Raw genomic sequence first — 21930 nt, forward strand, 5'->3', positions numbered from 1 at the left:
TTAAATCGAGCTCTCAATAAAGGAATGAATGCATCTATTGTTTCAAATGCTCTCTAAACTCAGAAAAATAATTAGTCTGAAAAACAGAAATAATTAGTCCGAAAAACAAACCAAAAAATACATTTTCAAGTGAATGCAATACGGTTCTGTATAAAAGAACTCATGTGACTGCATTTGTAAATAAGTATGGTTATGGGTCATGGTTGATAACCACATGAAGAACAAGTGATGAGTGTGATACAGTCACCAGGCAGCAGCTAGAAAAGTCACGGGTTTGACCTCATGCGGCCCGCTGAAGTGCTTTTGAGCAAAACACACTGTTGATTGAGCTCATCTGTCGAACTACAGTCACAGAGGGACTTTAGATAATTCAGATGTGGGTTTTTAAAGAACTCATTAAGTGTGTGTTTACGTGCTGCTGAGAAAATCGGACGTCTGTATGTTAATCAGTGCATTTATTGTGTTTGTAAGATTAATGATGAACAAAGAGGGATTCTGCTGCTCAACAGGATCATGTACTAAACTTCATTAAAACATATCTTATGTTGATACTTATGTCAGGACCAAGACCAGACGTGAATTAACATGAACAAACTGTGTATGTGAGAGTGAGAAGGAATTATTCCGCATTTTTGAAAATATGCATATTTAGTTTTTTTGATATTAATCTCATGTCTGTGTGATAAGTAAGGATCTGGAGTCAGGACTTAGTTAGCAATGGGAATCAACTAGCCTGGCTATATCCAAAAGTATTAAAGCAACAGAAGGTAACTTTTATAAAAAAAATAAAATAAATAGCTTTCTATCATATTTGTTTAAACTTTCACTTTTTTTCATAGATTATCCTTATAAAAGTTACTTACTGCAGCTTTAAAAAAGTTGAATGTTTAATCCATACATGAAGAGACATATAAAAAAGACAATTTGTGATTCAGTGGAGACGTTTGGTCCAACGTTTTCATCTCAATATCTGAAAGAAACTAAAAGAAAAAAATATATTCCATATAATGAGGTTGTCATGATATCATAATTTTAAACTTTGATACAGTATTAGTATAAAAAAACTGCACTTATACTCAGAATAACTAGACACAGAAAATAATCTGCATACAGTGTACAGAAAAAGACATCATGAGGACCAATATTTTTATTATATTATTTTTTATTATTGAATGATAGCATTGTATTGTTTTAAACACGTTGTATCAAAAGTATTGAAATAGTGGTAGTGTCTCTCTTAATCACAATGACATACAGAGGAGTCGTCATCTGACTCTAAATGTGACATCTCCAGATAAGACATCAGTTTCTCTGATTCATGGGTAATTAATAGATAGTGTAGTATCTTTCTGGCGGTGAGTTCTGTTCCCCAGGGGCAGAATGGGAAATTTCTCTCTCTCATTTCTTCACCACGTGCATTTTTTGATTTCTTCTCATGTTTGAAGTCTCATAATACTGAACTGCCCCCGAAACTTTCATTTCTTTTAAGAAAAACACCAAAATTGCTGGCTTTTTATAATTTCACTTTCTATTTTATACAGTCGGCACCTTGTTTAAACCACAAAAATAGTAAGAGAGTAAAATAGAAACAGAAAGTTAAACAGATCACTGTGTTTATTAACACAGTGATCACATTAATGATGAGACCGGCTGATTGGACGGCTCCAGTCACACCGGATGACTGTGTTGTCAAGCATGAGGTTTCATTTCTAAAATTCCCCGAAGTATTCAAATAAGTAAACAAAGTAAAACAAAATGCTGACATAAGTAAAAGCAATCCAATACAATACAAACCTTCATTAAGTTAACTTCATTAAGTAAACTGGTACAGTTGTAGAATAAAGTTGTATTTATATTACATTTAAAGCTTGGTGCTCTCTCTCACACTGGCAGTGCATTTGGAAGGAATCCTTTAACACAGTGTCTCTTTGCACACGGGTGAGAAGAGTCACACAGCAGCTATCTACTGGCTATTTACACTTGGCCCTCTAGTTTAGCTACATAGAGCGGCACGAAGGGTCGGTGGTCATAGTGGATGGTTCAAACACAGGACTTTAAGTCAGCATTGACTTATTAGTTTCAGTTTAAAATATATATATTCAGATTTCAGTGGCAGTTTGGTTAGGTTTAGGAAAAGACGATGGTTTGTCTCTTCCACCCTGGCAGCAGATTGTTGGCTACTGACACCTGGGGGCTAATAGCATCTGCCATCTTCATTTTTAATTTTAATTAATGAATGAACAACAGGAATTATTACAGCAAGCCAAACCTGTTTCATTGTTACAGTGCACATTGTTTTCTCTGTGCTCAACTCCTTTTTTCCCTTTCTCTTTCTTTTGTCTCTCAGGGCACTAAAGGTCAAGGCGGCCTGCCAGGCAGTGACGGTGACCCTGGAGAAGATGTGAGTTGGTTGGATTTAAAGTCGCAAATCTCGTGTTACAAATTGCCCGTCGTCTTTATCTTACTCCTCTGTTGCTGTGTGTGTCCTCAGGGTCCTATAGGAGTCCCAGGTTTGATGGGAGAGCCTGGACTGTTTGGTGTCAAGGTAACGGACACAATGGCTCCTGCCTTCAAGGGCATCAACAAAGCATAAACTGATATATAGATAGAGTACTTTATTAATCCCAATGGGAAACTGCAGAACCTGCATTATTGTTTGATTTGCTCATTATTTTAGTTTGGCTCCAAAAGAAGTCAGTGGCAACCAGGGTTGTGTGTCTTTGATCTTCTTTTTACCTCAGATTTTATTCAGTAGTTTAGATAATTTACATGACTGCAGACTGTTAATTTGCATATTTAAGTACATTTTTAATGTACAAACCTCAGTGCCATACAGTTATGTTACAGCTGTTTTTTTGTCCTGGAAATTCAGTTTTTTTCATCATCTTTGAGCTTCTCCTCATTGAAGCTCTCTGATTGGATGTGCCTTATTGGGAAACACTCAGTTTCAATTTAATGTTTTATTGGATTTTTCCAGCTCATTGTTGTATTGTTTGCACTGATGACTGTATTGAAGATAAATGAACACAACTACAGGAACTGATAAGACCTCACCCAATTCACCATTATAATGTTTAATACTTCTTAGTACATAAATACATTCCTCCAAAATGAATCATGACACGGCAAATGATTCAGTCATGGGATATTTCTGTCTATATACCAACACACACTGTAATGTAACACCCAGATTTTTAATAAGCCTGTTGGATAAAACAAACTGCTGAACTTGTGCTCAGTGTAACATTTGTTGTACTCCTGCAGGGCAGTAAGGGCGATCGCGGTGCGAAAGGACCTCGAGGCAGAGTGGGAGCTGTGGTGAGTGAGCAGCAGATAAATCCGACTCCACCTGCTAAGTCGATGTGGGAAAAACAGAAAGAGTGAGAATGAAACTGTCCTGTAAGGATAATTTAACAGGTTTGATCCCTGCAATATCCTGTGAAAGTGCCCTGAACAGCAACGTCCTCCTGTAAGTTATTCCAGATAAACGTAAAGTAATTATCAAAGAGACGTCTGTACCTGAAGATTAAAATGTCTGATCTCAAACAGGTAGTACAGTAGGTCCATCATACTTCATCATTATCATTATTATCTCTTCATTTTACACATGTTACCCATATTGCTGTGAATTCGCACTTATCTTCTGGTGAAACAGCAGGGAGACAAAGAAAAAACAAAGATTAAAAACCTTAAAACTGAGGCTATAATGTTATAGGAATAGGTGATTAAGAAAAACTAAACAATTCTTGTGTATTTTCAGACTTCTCATTGTCCTTTTTTATAGTGAAATACTGTCAATCTTTTGTCTTGATCTATCAATGAAATTATAGACATGTAGGCTGAAATAGGGAGACTTTGCACAGGCCAATAAGGTTAGCAATGACCTCTCTGGTTAATGAGGACGTTCTCAGTAAAGGGCGAATCCACAGATTTTACCCAGCCTGTATAATGTCTTCTGTTGCTCTAACAGAGCTTCACCTGAGTAATCTCAGCCTGGAGACGACACACTGTAACGAAAGCCTGTGTGTTGCCAATATTGACCCCAAAAAATCAATAACGTCAACGAATGTTAAAGCAGTTTGTTAAAAGAAAAGGGCTAATGTATTTTACAGAAAAGTGATGACATGAGGGTGAAAGTGAAAAGTGAAAGTTACTCATGTCACGTCAGTTGAGGATTCATTTCATTCCCAATATGCAAATAAATGAAAGCTGTGAATCTTGAACTCTCAGCACAGGAAACCTGTACAAAGATGTTTAATCCTGTCCACAATCAGAAGCCCAATCAGACAGAAACCTGTCCAATCTGGCTGAAAATGCATCCAGTAGTAAAATATAAAATAATTGATATAATTGAATTTGTTTACAGATATATTTCTGAAGAATTAGTTGTAGTTGTGAATTGAGAACTGAAAGTAATTGTTGAGTATTAGATCCGTTAATTAAAACCAGTTCCAAATATCTGAGGAAATTTCCCTTTTGTCAAAGGTTTAGTTTGTTGTTTTGACATTAATGTGGTCAGATGAGCCGCAGTGACATCGATATAAGGAACAGGGAACGTCCCTAAAAGACAAACAATCACAAAGAACACAAAACAGAGAAGTATTTTTATCCAGAATTTCATTGTGACCAAAACGTCCCGTCTGAAAGCTCGCCAAGTGCTGGATTATGTTTAAGGTGGGAATCATTGGGAGTTATTTATTAGGAGTACGGTCTAGACTTGAAATCCCAACATTTTATTATAAGTGAAGTCTATTTCATCATAGAGAACATTTAAAAACTACAAATGTTGTCTATCAGTGAATAAAATTATGAGAATGGATACATTATAAAAACCTGCCCGAATTTGTTCATTCTTACTTTTGTTAACAAAGGAGGCAAATAATAAAGACAAATGCCAATAAAAACAAACAATTAGTTCATCAAACACACACACACATAAAAAGTATATATATAAGAATATAGAATTGCAACAATGGAAAGGTACAAACACAAGAAACATTAAGTATGCATAAGAGAGTCTGTCTAATCTACGTGGGTAGAGTATTCCGACTGGACGAACAGGCACATAAAGGGTCAATAAATCCATTATATCATTTGGAGCAAGGCCATTTAATCCTTTAAAAAACAAGTTCATTTTACAACCAACACGAAATTTAACAGGTAGCCAGTGTGAATTGGCTAGGAAGTGGGGTTCAAGACGGATTTTAAAGCTGTCCGTGAAGTAGGAAGGTCTTACAGCGAGGGTCGAACTATTACACACTTTAAGGCTTTAAACTCCTCTGAAGAGACAGGTGCAGAAGATTTTCTCACGCTTTTTTTTTTGATTTTCAGATGATTTCTCAGTTATTTGAAACAGTCAAACAAGTTTAACCTAAAAAAACCAGCAAGTGTGAAAGATTCATACCGTTCAGATATGACTAGATTTGTGTTTCTCATCATCATCGGCTCATCATCATCATATCATTCATCTCATTTCAGTTATCTCACTTTGCTATCAAGTCAAAAACTCTTTAAAAGTTCATGTAGATGCAAACCAGTAAGAAAAACTCCAGACTGACCATGAAGCTATAAACAAAGCTGTTGTTCACACTTTGACATTTAGAGATGTGAGGGTGAAGTACCCAGTGAAGGGATTTTAAACAGTAAAGGTCATTTATTTACATGTTATTACCAAGTTGTATCTTTGTCAACATGCTCTCTGTTTTCCTGTCTTAATTTCCTTTTTTTAATAATATTTCATTGCATTTTCACTGTTGTCTTGTTTATATTTACATTGCTGCAGAGAAAGAGAGTATTTTTCTGTCTGTTTGTACAACAGGGAGCTCAAGGAGAGCAAGGAGATGCCGGAGTACCAGGGAAACTAGGACCAAAGGGCCTGTCGGGCCAGACTGTGGGTGCACACACACACACACACACACACACACACACACTTAACCCTTTAGATCAGTTATTAATATACTGATATTCATCTTTTATTGAATATAAGACATAACCAGGGTCTTATCTTTCCAAAAAGAACAACTTTAATAGAGTCTGCAGTTAAGTTAAAGAGTAAGACTAAGTAAGAGTTACTAAGAGTATGTAGAATCTAAAGAATAATAGGCAGAGTTGTTGATTATTCATCATCACAGTGGTGGAATATTACAATCACACAGCTACAGATACTGAGAACACTGAGATACAGTGGTAGCTAGTGGTACAGTGGTAATAGATACACGCACATCAATGTTAACTGTACATGTGACAAACACTTTCTACTTCTCAATTATCAATTTTTAAAATTTTATGTGAAATAAAATAAATTCTTCTTAATTTGAACTGTTACAGTCGAATGTAATCAATTCACTAGAGAGTAAACATCGGAAAAATGGATGCAGAGTGAAAGGAGTTGAGACACTTCATCATTACCCTGCATCAGTGGAGGAATAAAACTGGGGTTAAATGTGTCAATACTAGGCCTACCAGTAACTTAAATGACTATTTGTTTGCTAGTGCTGTCCTATATTTAAGAAATGTAGTCAAGAAAACTCCTGGAAAATCATTTCTTTATTCAAAAATATGATTTAAAACCAGCAGGTTTGTTTGTATTTAAATGATTAATTTCTTTATTTGAACAGCTTGTGTTAATGTCCCAGATCTTATTGCAATTCTGACTTTCTTATAAGAGATTGTCCCAGTTTGGTGTTTGTGTTGGTTCCTCTACACATGTATTAGGAACACATTAATGTTACTGTTAGAGCTAAACATTGTGCGGTAATAAGCTTCTCATAAACCCTCAAGTTTAAAATCAATTGTTTTTCTTCCAGGGGGCCAAAGGTGAGACGGGACCTGATGGTGAGAAGGTGAGTGTTCACACATCAGAGTCTGCACATGAAAGTCTGAGAGAATACCTTTTAAAACAATTCCTAACATCCATCTTTAGAACACAGTGCATGAAAAAATTAAATCTCAATAAACACCAGACGGGAGTTTCCCTTTGTCTGTCCACTTTGTTTGTCGTCTTTCCTGTTTTACCGTGTTTACTATAAGACAACAACCTTTTCTTCAGCTTGGATCAATCACTCAGATCCTGTTGTTGATTTTGTGGTTTGTGGTTTTGTGGCTTGTGCATCATGTGTTTTGTTTTTTTTTTGTGGCAGGGTGCAGCAGGGAAAAAAGGCATTAAAGGCGTAAAGGGACTAAAGGTAATTCTACTTGTTTACCGTCTGATGATGAAACAGTCGTTCCACAGCATTTTACTTCCTCTTTCCACAACGGCTGGGATTTACTCACTAATTTGTTTGTTCCTTCTTCCCTTTCCCATTCAGGGAAGCCGGGGTGACGGTGGAGACAAAGGACAGGTGATTACTTTGTTTATCTTTTACCGTGACGTCATAGAAACACACACACACACACACACATCTAATGCAGCTGCCGGAGCTGGCTCCATCTGATCAATCTATAATACAGAATAAAAAACAAATGCTTGAAACAAATGTGTTTATGGCCCTTTGTTACAGACTGCATTGTAGTTTAGAGATATTAAAGGATAAACTTCAGATTCATGTCTACAGTTAGAAATAGCTTTTGTAAAGTTGTAAAATAAAGTGTTGGCCCTTTTAAATAATTCATTTAAAGTGATTATTTTAGGCTTATTCTTGTGAAAACGGATTTTTAACAAAAGAATCAGGGTTTGAGACATAATCTGAGTTTTGTGTGTCTCTAAAATAACTAACTTTAGGGGTTAATATAAATAACTAACAGCCTAATGTGCGTCTTGAAGTAGATTGCAACCAGAAACTACAACAAAATTTCAATAGTCTGAAATATCGCAAAAGAACGCAATTCTGCCCTTGGAACTAATACTCATACATTTAAACATACGTTGTTTGTCACATTACAGCGTGGACCAAAAGGTGCAGTCGGTCGTAACGGCGTCCCCGGCCCTGTGGGACCGCCTGGCATCCCTGGTACCAGAGGAGAGCGTGGCCAGATCGGCGACCTGGGTGTTAAAGGCAAAGCTGGAGCCAAAGGAGCCCCAGGTCCCTCTGTGAGTGACACTCCCAAAACCCCCACTCAATTCATTGTCGTTTTAATTGTTAGAAACTGCTTTCAAAATTAGTTTTTTTGTTAATTTGAGTTTTGAAATTGACTTAAAGGATTACTAATAAGATCACATCAATAAAATGAGACACATCTTTAAACGTGATGTCCTACTTAATCTGAAGAGCCTTGTTAAATAGACTAATGTTAAAGTTTACAACGTTTTTTAACCATCTCTTGTGAAGTATCTGTCATATTATATATTATATATATATTAACTGACTTGTAAAAGTTGTTGTTTTGGAGCTGAAGATAACCTGAGTGGGTTTCGGTTCTGCAGGGTCCTGGTCTGACTGATGAGCAGGTCCTGCAGCTCTGCAGAGGTGTGGTCACAGCCCAGATCTCCCAGTACGCCTCCTCCATCCGGGCCAAGTGCTCCCAGGGCTGCCCCATCAACAACCGGACACTCATCGGGCCCCCCGGTGCCCAGGGGCCGTTAGGATCCCCGGGGAAACCTGTAAGTCCCACTCCTACCTCACAGCTACGATGGTGGAGATGGTTTTTAGTCCAATTCCCCAGACTTCAAAGATCATATAATTTTAGTTTTTGCTTAGATTTGATTTATTTACACTGATTAACGATTGGATTTTATGTCCCAAACACATCCAAAATGTAGCTGTTTACTGCTGCAAGAAGATTCTGATCACCACAATATCCAGTAAACCTGCACAGATCGCAGTAAACAAGGTCGTCCTGTGAGGAAAAAAGCTCAGTAACGCTTTAGAAGCTGTAGATGAAAATGTCCATTTACACAGCTGTTTCACATGTAGGTTTTAGGGCTGCAGCTATCGAATATTTTGGTAATCGAGTATTCTATCGAATATTCCATCGATTAATCGAGTAATCGGATAAAACATACTTTTGCTTAATTAAAGTCCAATTATTAAATATACAATCAGAAAACAAGACAGATCCTTAAAAATACACAGTCAAATTTGTTATCCTTTTTAAGAAAAATTTACATTTATTTATTATTACATATATAATGCAACAGTTAGGTTAAAACCGTTTCAGGTTTCAAAATTTCCAATATGAAAGTAAATAAAAATTACTTCAGACTACGGGTACACAACTCCCATCTTGCAATGTTAACACACACCACGGATGTTGTCCTTAATTTTTTTTTTTTTAATTCTTTATTACTCATCACACACTGTACGGGGACGCATAGCCTGATGACGTTAAAACACGTTGTGTCACCACATTGAAAAAGAATCTGGTGCGAAACGTGAGCTTTTAAATTATAATTAAACGAGGCTTCGAGGCAGAGGAAATTCCTCGATCATTTTTTGTAATCGAGTTACTCAAGTTACTCGAGGAATCGTTGCAGCCCTAGTAGGTTCAAGGCTCAGCTTTCCCGTCATTATACGATACAGGACTGCACAGTGAAATGCAGTTATAGCTTCCTCCATGCTACACACACAGAACATATATGAACTAATATTCTAAGTTAGAATAGAATAAAACAAAGCACTAAAGGAAGAAATAAAGGAGGAAAATAAAGTTAAACATACAATTACGTATATACAAGCAAAACTTTGTATAATATGTGCAATATCAGTGTAATGGGAAAGTAATATTATATTATAATGGCAACCCCGACAGAGAAACCTCTCCAATGATGGCTCCGATTCGCTCATCCATGTCTGTTGTTATGGCAGTTTTCCATGGCTGTAATAGCAGCAGCTTTCTTTTGCACTAAATCATAAAGGAGATTTCCTATCTCTGGCCTTTAGGTGGCGTTTCCTTTTCCCTTTCTTTTGTCTGAGTTTAATGTTAACTGTCAAATGTCTGGTTTGTACACGGCAGTTAAGTGCCTTTATATGAATTTATTGGGGTAACTCCACATGCATCCGATTTAAGGTCAAAAAGTTCAACATACTCAGGTGGGTAGGAACAGACTTGGCTGTCAGTGCACATTTCATGAATCCCGTGTTGTATTTTCGTATTTCCCCCATATCGCTTTGTGCAAGAACAAATACAATAGAAAAATAAGAAAACATTCCTGCATGAGGCCCATTATGAATGTACTGGATTCCTCTCACACACACAGATTTGATCAAGTTGTAGACGATCATGTCGGAGTACAACACAAAGAAGAATCGTGAGATATCATTGTTATCCTCATACAATCACTGTGTGATTCCGCTTCCACCTATCAGGGTAAAGTGGGAAAAGCCGGAGCCAAAGGAGCCAGAGGTGTTCAAGGTGACAGAGGACTGGAGGGACAGAAAGGAGCGGAGGGTAAAAGAGGTAAGATTTACACACAAACATAAAAAAAAAGAATAAAAGCCTTGTGTTATCTTTGACAATTGTGTAGCTGACCTTAATGACAGACCAAAGACGAGTGATTTACTTATTTCAGGGCATAATATTATTAAAGCTAGAGCAGAAAAAATTCTGTGTATGCCCGACCCGAAAACTAAGTTTCACTTAAAATAAATAAAACTATTCATTAACTAGTTTACTACAAGCTAAAGTAAACAACATTGTGCATACAATATTGTTGGAGTTGGAGTTTTGTAGTTTTTCCCAGAAGCTGTTTATGTTTCTCTCAACAGGTCAAAAGGGAGCTAAAGGCCTCACAGGTGATCCAGGTAAAGGCCTGCCGGGACCTGACGGACCACAAGGCCCCAGAGGTGCGACACTATTCATCTCCACATAATCATTCTTAACTTTACATCAGGTTGTAGAAGCTGCTAGAGATCTGCTTCAAGATGATTTATCACGGTTTAGAGCTGCTAAACTCTAAACTTCCCTGTTCAGGAAATGTAAAATATAGCTACTTATGAAGAATTTCTTTGTATTTAAACCCATTTTTTGTATGCTTTGTGGGTTTTTTTCTGGACTGGGAACAGGACCTAGAGGTTCTATGTAAACAAAACTACAATAAGCAAAGTCTGTAAAACTCGGTCCTCCTCAAGTCTCAGTGCTTTACAGTAGCTAGCTGGTAGGTTGAACTCACATTTTCATCAGTTATCAGTTTCTTTTCCTAAAACCTGAATTTCATTTGGCTGTTTTTACATTACTCATAGTCAAATGTTTAACTTTACAATTTGTAATTTCCTCTCTGCAGGTTTGACTGGTAACCCGGCAGAACCCAAAAATGGCATGGAGGGTCCCAGAGGTCCCCGTGGCTTCCCCGGTGCAGTCGGTCAGTCTGGCATGCTTGGGGTCGCAGGCGTGCCCGGTTTTTGCGAGGCGCGGGACTGCAGTATTCATGCGCCGGTGATGCGCAAAGAGCAGGGTCTGGTGAAGGGACCCGTCAGTTCAAAAATCTGAACCTGAACGCGAGCGACACCGACCGCTGCGAGATTATTGGGTCTGAGATTCACCCTGGTGGCAACCAAAAGGTTCATCTCATTGAATTCCAGCTGACAGTAGGACTGGGTTTAAATGGGACAAAAAATGTGTTAGATTTATGACAATAACTTGTTTAAAAGCTGCAAATCATTGTATCCTTCATTGACTGTTGTTGAATATGTCAGTGGACCAAATATAGTACTGTGGGGTGCTCCGCTGGTGGGCAGGTTTGGTAACAAATGGGAAACTGCAGAAAAGAAACCAGAAAAGACTTTACCATTTGAGCTGGAGAAGGCTGCAAGTGAACTTTTATTATTTTCAAGGTTTTATAATTCATAAAGATCCAAACACTGTTTGTTTTGATCTGGAATAATTGCCTCTGATGTACTGTAATTTGATAAGAACACTAAATAATTCCTCACCGAATTGTTCCTTCAGTTTAGTTCTTGTTTTCTCTGGTTAAATAAAAATAAAAAATGCTATGTAAATATTTTGTAAAGTATCTCAAATACATGTACTGTGCTCTAAAATATGTTTCAGATAAACTGATGTTTTTTAATCTGAGTCTTCAGTTTGTCGGTCGTCACGTTTTAGTGTTAAGAGGTTTTGCTTTTAATTCTGAGAAATAATATTCCAGAGATGATCAGTCACAGAATAATAACCTGGATCCAGAGTTTTTTGGAATTCAAATAGGAATAAAACACTAAACTCACTGTAATTATCAGGCATTATCGTCACAGTAAAGCAGTTATCTGATTGTTTGTATGTGTATTAAGTAGCAATGTGTTTGACAAGATGACTTTATCCTCCAGATTTAATAGAACTGTAAACTATTGAAAATAATTCAGATTTCTGGGAAAAAACATTCAAAGTACCCTCTTCAATAAAGTTTCTTTCAAAGTTGAATCTATAATTGAACCCCACGTTCCACATTATTAATGAATGAATTATCCTGCACACCCCACCCTCCCAATCTCTCATCAGCTACTGATGGCTTTTAATAAATGTTCAAAACATGCAACTATGAGATCTGAGCTGAGAGAAAAAACAAACATTTCTCACTGACACAGTCAAGCTCAAAATAACAGAAATAAAATACTACTGCTGCTACTTTATCCCTAGCTCACATGCAAGTTTCTAGTGTTGATTCATCACCAAACCACATATCAGAGTCTCACAGTTTAATACATGTTTTATTGATTTTTTTTTTCCACAATACAATACATGAAGGCAGAAACAGGAAGAAGTGCACATAGGTTTTGGTCCTTGCTGTAAAAGATGACACCTCACAGCATGTAATGATTATATCTGGATTATAAAACACAGTACAGCGATGTTTATGTTGATTTGTAAGGCAGCACATGGTTTACAGTAAAGTGATATGGTACAGTTACATTTTTTAGCCACAAATGAGAGAACAACATATACATTTATATTGCTTCACAATTCTTCCAGCAACAGATTTTGGACTTTGAGAACTCACTTATGGAATGTATGCAGCCTCAGGGAGATAAAACTGGATACAGGCAAAAAAAAAAAAAAAAAATCTATTTTTGAGTTAAAAAAAAACTAATTCAAGTAATTAAACCAAACAAGTTCTCAATTCTAAAATCAAAAGCACCATTATTGTTACACAGCTTGCATAGTAACACTGCCTCATATGTGTCATTGGCTCTTTTGGAGAAAGTGATTTTTATTGTAGTATTATTATTATTATTATTAATGCCACTGTAGGACGCAAACGTCTCTAATGCCTGAACAGCAGCAGAGTACCTGTCAGTAAACACACTTAACGGCTGGTTTTTAGTGATTTGATCAGTTTTAAAAAGGTCTGACACAGTCGCGAAGCAGGAAAGAGCATCACTAGAGCTTTAATTCTTAAATTTATAACCCCATCCCTGACCCAAAATGATTGATTTGAATTGCTGATTTCATACAGATGAACTAAAAACCGAATTAAACTTATATATACTATACGTTTAAAATGATTTGAATTAGTAAGAAACTCAAAATGCATAGCTTTCCTTCATTTGTACATTAGGGCTCAATACTATAACAAAGTCTTGATAAAAACTAGAGACAATAACTGTTAATACTTCAGTGCATTTTAGTTTAGTTATTTTCTCACTTACTACTTTAGATGTCATTCATTTTCTCAATTTCAGGGGATTTAGAGATGTTATATCCTTGATTAGTGTGACATGAGTAACTTTAGGTAGGTATAGAAATAAGTAAAAAGGTTAAGGACTGGGACTGTTAAGTCACAGAAGAGAACTTAGGAAGTCACAGGTAGTTTGATTGACATCGCTCATCGAATTAAATCATTTAAATAAAAGAATTGTACCGGCGAGAGATACATGTAAGAGATAGTAGGAAACATAGTGTTAAAGTGTGTGCAAGGAGGAAAATAGCTTATATGTAGTTAATGTTTTGGATAATCGGTCGTGAAACTTTCCATAGCAGCTCAGGAAAAGTCCTGGTTTAGTTTCATTTGATCTAATACTCTCTACTCGGACTGAACCAATCAGATGCTCTCTCCTGCTCCGACCCTTATTCACCTTCCTTCATGTACATTAAGACTTCATCTGGTGTGGATTTTTTTTTTAAAGTGCCTTAAATTAGTTCACTCCAGACTGAAATACTGTGACCATGATATGTTGCGAGCGGGAGATTTCACAGTGCTAACATAAAGTTGTCAGTACTTTTCATTTGGCTTGCCTTATTTATTTCGTTGTGGCGAAGTATGGAGAGATGAGGCTGAATCTGAGAAACAGAAGCTGAAAGCTGTAAACTGTCATCTGTTTCAACAGAGCTGAATGTGTGCGGACATTTTGCAGCTTTTAATAACTGGAATCAATCAATCAGGTTATTCATTTTGGCTTTACATTCAGTTAGTTTGCTGGCATACACCTGGACTCCTAACGTCTGTGTCTTGTCAAATTATCGAAGGCATTTAGTATAAATTTGTCTATTAGCTGCACATAAACACTAAATGCCCTCTGGTCCTTTTAAAAATCCCTTTTGTTTATTGCTACCTTCTGTTCTTTGACACTAAAAATCCCTTAAATAAAAATAAAAAATGCTCCCACTACAATTTAATAAAAAAATTCCAGTTAAAAGTTTGCAATACCTATTTAAAGTATCGAAATCAGTAAAATATTTGAGAAATGTACAGTTTTATGTTCACTGTCGAGAGCCAATTTCCAACTCTCAAGTGGTTTCACAAAAAAAAAAAAAAAATCTGTAATAAACTGTTAAAATGTTGTCTGTTCAGGCAAGCTAAAGGTTTGGTAAGTCTGAATGGATCTGAGGTTAATGTGGTATCAAGTGATCTGGGGGCTGTATTTCAAGTGTTTTGGGCATTTCAAGTGTTAAACCAGTTTTTAAAGTGTATTTGAATCAGTAGCAGTAGCAATGATCGTCTTCTGTTCATTCAGTGTCAAATAAATAAGCTGCCATAGCATTAAATATTGGAAGGTTAGGCCCTAAACAGAGAGCGTTAAAAATATTATTTTGTAACTGTAAACTGGAATATCACACCGAAACAGGGCAGTAGTTGAACGGGACCAGGTAATAATACTTAATAAAAACACTGCTCTGTTTCTTACAACCCTGAGAGAAGTATGTGAAATGATATTAAATGAACTTAATGGAGGGGAAACTATTTTTTTCCTATATGTCTCTAAACATCATCCTATGGAGATAATACAGTCATTCCTGTCGCGTTGAACAGATTATTATTAAAAGACAAAAACTAATGTGCAGGACTTCAGCTGTTGCAATTAAAAAAAGTGCTGAATATATACATATATATATATATATATTAATATATATTGCTACTACTACTACTAAAATGAAGGTAATATAAAATAGCATATAAAATAGCTAAGTAAAGTGCTGAGGACAGCAAGCAAAGTGACAGAAATGCCCTGAGGTACCACGTATAGCAGCATACACTCGCTGGTGCCAGAGGTCGAAGTCTTAGCAGCTCATCAATCCAGCGACGACCAAAGACAGCAGCAGCAGTAAACCAACGGACCCTGCAGCGACAATATGGAAGTTACCTCACACACATTACCCATATAGCATACTCATTTCAGTCCCAACTGATGCCAACACAGCAGTAATCTGTAATTATGTTAGGCTGCAAAAGAGGAACCGTCAATAAAGCAAAAAAAAGCCTTGTTTCTGGGAAATGAGACTTATTTTTTGTCTAAAAAGAAAAATCATCTTGTCAAGCATGTTTTTCATTTGAAAGAAAGTCATTGTCGAGAAAGTCCATCTATCTTTGTCTTAAAGTCTTACTTTTGTCATTGTTTTAATAAAAAATGCTGAAAATTAGAATTATTCTGGTGCCTGATTAATCTTAGATTAAGCTACAAATTCTTAAATTCAGCTCAATAACGTGACCGAAATAAAAGTGTTCATTGCAGTCTTTCAATGGATATATTTTTATGTTAGTCTTACCCCATTGGCAGATTGTTTTGCTCAATATAAGAATTTGATTATATAGCTGGTTATGTAGCATTTTGCTAGCGTTAGCTAAATTGAGAGGTGACTACATAAACTGTATGTCGCTCTTATCTTTTAACCCTTTTCAAAATGTGTCTTTTTAATATAGCTTAGACTAGCACATATCTAAGAACAAAGAAAGAGTTTAAGAATTTAAATGCATCCTCAGCAAAGAGCCTGTTGGTCTATAAATGGAGACCCACCCTGATGTCCCGGAGCCAGAGGAGAAGCAGAGCATGGCTGGCTGTAGTAGTGGATGTGCTTCTCATCAACCATATTCCCGTCCTGTAAAGAAGGATACCACACACTGAGCCAATCATAAGTGTCTGGAAGTTAAGTTTATATACATAGTGTTGTTTCTGAATGCTCAACCAGTCTCTGAATCGACTTCCTCCTAAATTTCATGAATATCAGTTCAGAATTAATCGAGTTACAGTCGATTTTATAGTAAAGTCTGCATCTCTCAGTATTGTTAATTAGTGGATCTTGACCTCCACAATATGGCGGCCACGCAGATGTACGTCAAATAGAGAACTCTATGTTTCTGTGTCTGTGCTTTTGCTCCTCAACAATTCAAATCATCTGGACAAAGAAGGTTCGTTAGAATATAAGGTTGCTGCTCGGGAATGTCAAGAAGAAGTGGGAAGACCTACGCTGTGGCAGACGACGGTTGCGTTCACGTTCGCGCATTCATCCAGCGTCATCACTCCACCTCTGATTTTCCTGCATGGAGGTATGCACTGTGTGTCCGAACCCTTGGAGTGGGCGATGTGCTGCAAGAAAGAAAGAAAGAAAGAAAGAAAGAAAGAAAGAAAGAAATCAGTTTATGAACAGGAAATAGTTCGTTATTTATCCTGAATTAAGAAGTGACACGTTTCGATCTCTAGTAGCACCTACGCCTTTGACTCATGAGGGCAATGAGGACACAGTACAGCTGAGGCTGATGGGAATGTCTACAATTCATCCTGAGGGGATCAGGAATGTCTGAGCCCAGTTTAATTCCAATCCAACCAACAGTGGTTGAGATTATTCAGCACGGACCGAAGAGGCCACCGCTAGCAGGGCCCCCAAATACAACCAGCTTATAATTACAATGACACTTCATTGTGGGCGGACAGTCTGCTTTCTAACCCAGCTCATATGAAATGAAATGGCGGTTTTATTGAAAGTTGTCTGGTGGCAGGTTCATGTGTTCTTTGGGCTTGTTTGTGTCTGGTTGAACGATCATTGAAAGCACAGAAACATCCCATTTGGAACATAAACTCTGTAACTGTGCACACAGGCTTTATCTATATTTACCCTTGTGTTGATGTCCCAGGAGTTCTCACAGCTCGGCTCGTACTTCAGTTCAGGTTTGCAGCAGGAATACTGCGAGGTGCTCTCTTTCACATCTGCATTGCAGCTCACAAAGCCCACAGCTGCTAATGAAGACCAAGAACATAATATAAATACACCGGGCATCGTCATTTTATCCCTCCCTTTGGTCAAAACATCAGATTTAAATCCTGAAATGTGCTTTTATCCTTTTGGTCTGTTTATTATTCTAACATGTGGACAATAGTGATGGGGGAAGACAAAACTTTAAAGCCTGGCATGAATGAAAAAAGCTCCTATCTGTAGTTACAATCTAGAGCACATAAAAGAGGAATAAACGTGTTATTCTTGCTGGCTTTATTTTTACCCTGAGGTCATGAAAGTCTCCATTTAGTAAAGGAAAGCAGAACTTTATCAGGCTTCCATGAAGGTCATAGTGGGAATTTCCCCCCTTTGATTTCATGTAACTATCAGTTCCTGTTTTGCTGTGGAAACTACCTCACAGCATGTATGAAAGTACGGGGAATCCCACGCTGCTTTCACTTTCTTTCAACATTAACAGCCCAGTCATACATAATAATATATGCTGACATGTTTACATTACATAGGCCTCCGGAGTACAAACAATGTTACTGTAGTAGTATCGTTTTAAATAAATGGCCATATATTGCTGCAGTATCTGCTAAACGGGAGGTAAACATACAAACAACCATAAACATGCACATAAAACACGAACAGTCTTCTCTCTCATTCACACAACAGTCTAAACTCTCCTGCAACATTCTACTGCCGAACTTCATTCAATAATCGGTCCATTTCATGTAGTTTGCTGCCCGTGGCTTTAGCTTTAGCAGGTAAAACGTTTTCACCTTCAGTTGTTAGCCGATTTTACCCTCACACATCAACTGTTAATAAAATACCTTAACAGATGCTCTTAGCATTATGGGTATGTAGTTATAAGCAGGGGGGGATTAAATTGACCCTTTTTTAAATGCAGTTTGGCGTGCGTAACTGTCACCCGGCCCCAACGCACAGCCGGGAAGGAAATAGAAAGACAAGAATGGTCCTAATCTTATCCCTCCACACCGCTGGCACACCGCTGGATTACTCACCCAACAAGAGGAGAGAGACTAGACGCGCTGTAACCATCGCTGTGGCTGTCTGTCCTTCACTCTGGGTTCTCTGAAGCTTCATCAGCGCGTTTACCTCTTTCTTTCTCTTTCTCTCTCTTCTACCTTTTTTTTTTTACACCTTACGTCCCCCAGTACTACTACGGTGTGTGTGAGTCAATAGTGGGAAACTTGATGGTCTGCCCTGAGGAAACGTGCAATGTGATGTAATACATGTTCGTTATTGAATGATAGCAAAGGGGAAGTTTCGTTTACTCCGTAGGCCAGAGGCGTGTCTGTCTAATGATATAAGAAGGAACAGTCACCAGCACACACACCAACTCACATTTCTGCTGTGCGGACTCGTTTCTCACCCTCCCTGTGCAGCTGAACACCATAATCATGTGTCCAGGTTTCCTGAACCTTGCTTTACTCTTGTCTTTATGTAAGTACTTTAAACCTATTCAACGTCAGATGCACTTTTCTGCTGCTGTGTGTTGTTGTTGTTGTCTGTTGGTTGTTTGCGTGGTGAAGCTTCTCGTTAAACTGTGCCACGCACTTTGTTGCGGCAGAGTTCTTGTATTAACGCAGCTCCACATCACCACCCATTAACACCCTAATTTTATGTATTCTGGTCTCAGGTGTGTGTCTGGCAGTGGGCATGGCTGTCTCAGAGGAGTTACTGCAGATAAAGTCTGTCTCCGGTTCGGATGTTAGGCTGCAGTGCACGGCTGTATCCCAGCCCGGGGTCCAGTACAGGGCAGTGAGGTGGTACAAGGTAAACACTTTTCATTACATGTGGTTTTTATGAAGGTTATGATTCAGTTCTTGTAGGGCTACATGTCCAGTTCTCATTGGCTGGTTTAAAATTCATGCTTTTACTTTCGTTTCTCTCAAAAGGTACAGCATATGTAATAAAATGTATGAATATAATAGGAGTAATAATAGACTTTAGTACTGGAAGTTAGTTAGTTAGTTAGGTAGTTAGTTAGAGTAGCATTATAAGTAAAAGTAGAAATATGGTCTAAAAATATATCATTACAAGTAAAAGTCCAAAAGTTTTATCAGCAAAATGTACTTAAAGTATGTAAGTACTTAGTATGCAGAATGTGTCATATTCTTATAGAATATTATATTATTTTGCTTTGATCACTAATAAATACATGTAATATGACTTTAATGTTGTATTTTTGTATGGATACTTCTGGTAGTAGTATTACATTGAGTTACGTAAGCATATCATGTATTTTGTTTCATGTAAAAAGTAAATGTAAGCGTCAAATAATGTACTAAAGTAGAAGTATAAAGCAGAGATAGCACAGACAGGTAAACTGTAGAAAAAGCTCCCTAAAAGTATCAGGAAAATACTCGAGTAGCAGTATTGGATGACGAACTCAGAGCTTTTACTTTAGTTAAAAGTAATCCAATGTAAACAAACTAAATAAGAAGTAACATTTTAAATGTCTGACTCGTGTAATGGAGTATTTGTAGAGAGTAGTTTACTTGTTGTAGTTGTTGATGTGTTACTGATCAATCTCACACCGTGCTGATGATGTCACAGGTCAGGGACCCGCCGTCTCCGTCTCGCCTCAGCGGCCTTTTGACCAGAGACCTCCCCGACGGCCCGACACGATGGTACACCAGCGGGGACCAAGAGGCAGAGCTGATGAAAGAATCCAACGGCATCTTCCTGCCCAACGTGACGTGCGAGGAAAGCGGCGTGTACGAGTGTCACCTGGCGGCGCCTGTGGGAGAACAAAACCGCGACGGCCGGGTACAACTCACTCTGACAGGTAAAAGTCAGAACTCAGCAGGTTTTCTCTCAAGTTCCACAGGCAGATTCTCCAAACTTTCCCAGTTCTCTGAAGAAGATTAAAGGCCACCTAACACATCATAGACCTTTAAAATTTGAACCAGGGGACTTCCAGACTCAGTCGACTCTGATGTTGTGAGCGTCCACTGTAAACACACCTGGATCTTTTGCTCCAGGGGAAAAGCGTGGGTTTGAGAGGGTGAATCATCCGTCAAACACCACAGCTTTTTAAACATTCACACCAAAAACCACTTCAGAAGAGGGAGAATTGAATCTCTTGTAGCAGAATAAGAGTCTGCAGCACTGGGAGGCTGAGTTGTATTCAAATGGTTGCAATATGCAAATTCACCACTAGATGCCACTGAATCCTACACACTTGTCCTTTAAGACAGTGGTTCCACTAGGGGGTCACCAAAGCTTTACAGGGGATCGCGAGGCCTTCTTTATTTTAATGGGTGTATGAAAACTAAAACTTCCTCAGTTTACTCAATGATAGAAAAGGGGTTGGAAACCGCTGCTTTATCATGTACAAGAACAACACAAACCCTTTCGAAACTGAATGACCTAAATAAGTTGTGACCACTGACTTCATGATGATGATGATGATGATGATGATGATGGCCAGGTGTGATGTGATGTAACATTCATTTCTGCTTTCCTTTTTTCAGATTGTCCAGACATTTTCGGGGAAATTGTGATGACAGACACTTACATGGTTATCGTCGCCACAGCAGTGCTGGCGTTTGCACTGGTAGTATTCATAATAAGCTATGTAAGTACTTTGTAAGTAATGGAATATGCTTACACACACAGTAATGCTTTAGAAAAGTGCTTTACTTGTACTAAACATAAAGCTACAGCAGACTACACTCACATGTTTATAATTTTATGTCTCACTAGTCTTCTTCAGTCCTTATCTAAATGTATTTTTACTCTTTCTCTGCCATAGGTTTGTTTGAGGAACACCATCAAAGGTAAAAACAAGACAACAGTAAAAGAAACTTTATTGGATGCACCGCTCAAGCCACTTGAAAAGAAGGACTTAATGTTGATATATACATTAGGTCCGAACTCAGGCAAAATAAAGCACATCTGTGTTTAAAGACGAAGATTGTGCTGCAGAAATTCCGGTAGAAGGAATGGCTACACGACGACTGGGAGGAGAAATCTGAAGCTTCTTTGCTATCTATCACTCATCCTCAGATGGCGCCATTTTCTAATTCAATGTATAAAAGAGGAGGATATGAAAATCTAATGATTCCCCGACTTAAAACTCCAGCTGAGGATGAGGAGCGAGTGCTAATGAACTCTTCAGAAGCTAAACTAAAAGCGGGTCTTCCTCTCCCCGGACAGTCAGGCACAGCGGGGAAACGTGGAGCCGGACACCAACTGCTGTTCTGTAAAGGCAGAGCAGGCCGTCTGTGGCCGGAGGTTTCCCGGGTACAACAGGATGGGCGATCATGCCCGGGGTCCTCCTGTCTAGGGTTAGGGTCAGGTCAAGTCAAGTCTGAGGAAGATGAACTGCTGGGTCAACCTGTTTTTTCCCTTCTTTGTGCAATGCATACAGTTTCTCTTTTTATACTGAGTTGTTGTAACTGCGCCCTCTGTGACCACAAGTAGCAAACACTGGATGTTTAAAGTCCCCCTTCAGTCAGAAATGAAAAGATTCACTTTTAATAGATTCTTGAATTTTTAACGAGGTAGGAGTAGATGCCTTTTTTATTGTGGATATTGTACTTTTATCCAGAGAGACACACATTATTGTTCTTAGCAGATTATTTATATATGTCGTAATAC

At 38.0% G+C, this 21930-nt stretch overlaps 3 protein-coding genes across 3 annotated transcripts in view; all 3 read left to right on the forward strand.

Annotated features, from left to right (window-relative positions):
* zgc:113232 (uncharacterized protein LOC541546 homolog) overlaps positions 1–12200 on the forward strand; it is a 24988-nt gene extending 12788 nt beyond the window's left edge. Inside the window, exons 16-27 of the mRNA XM_035673221.1 lie at positions 2348–2401; positions 2492–2545; positions 3265–3318; positions 5819–5890; positions 6807–6842; positions 7140–7184; positions 7308–7340; positions 7883–8029; positions 8363–8539; positions 10245–10335; positions 10644–10721; positions 11159–12200. Of these exons, the coding sequence (XP_035529114.1) occupies positions 2348–2401; positions 2492–2545; positions 3265–3318; positions 5819–5890; positions 6807–6842; positions 7140–7184; positions 7308–7340; positions 7883–8029; positions 8363–8539; positions 10245–10335; positions 10644–10721; positions 11159–11364 (1047 nt within the window). The 3' untranslated portion in view covers positions 11365–12200. The remainder of the gene's footprint in view (positions 1–2347; positions 2402–2491; positions 2546–3264; positions 3319–5818; positions 5891–6806; positions 6843–7139; positions 7185–7307; positions 7341–7882; positions 8030–8362; positions 8540–10244; positions 10336–10643; positions 10722–11158) is intronic.
* Positions 1–21930, forward strand: part of LOC118336472 — a 744338-nt gene that overhangs the window by 425956 nt on the left and 296452 nt on the right. The gene's annotated exons all lie outside the window — the stretch shown is intronic.
* cd83 (CD83 molecule) overlaps positions 18541–21930 on the forward strand; it is a gene marked incomplete in the record, with an annotated part of 5543 nt that continues 2153 nt past the window's right edge. Inside the window, 5 exon segments of the mRNA XM_035673152.1 lie at positions 18541–18765; positions 18962–19098; positions 19882–20113; positions 20802–20905; positions 21083–21930. Coding sequence (XP_035529045.1) covers positions 18723–18765; positions 18962–19098; positions 19882–20113; positions 20802–20905; positions 21083–21235 — 669 coding nt within the window.

The sequence above is a fragment of the Morone saxatilis genome, unplaced genomic scaffold (assembly GCF_004916995.1).
Source record: "Morone saxatilis isolate NCDOM2014 unplaced genomic scaffold, NCSU_SB_2.0 Contig24, whole genome shotgun sequence".
Lineage (NCBI taxonomy): Eukaryota > Metazoa > Chordata > Actinopteri > Moronidae > Morone > Morone saxatilis.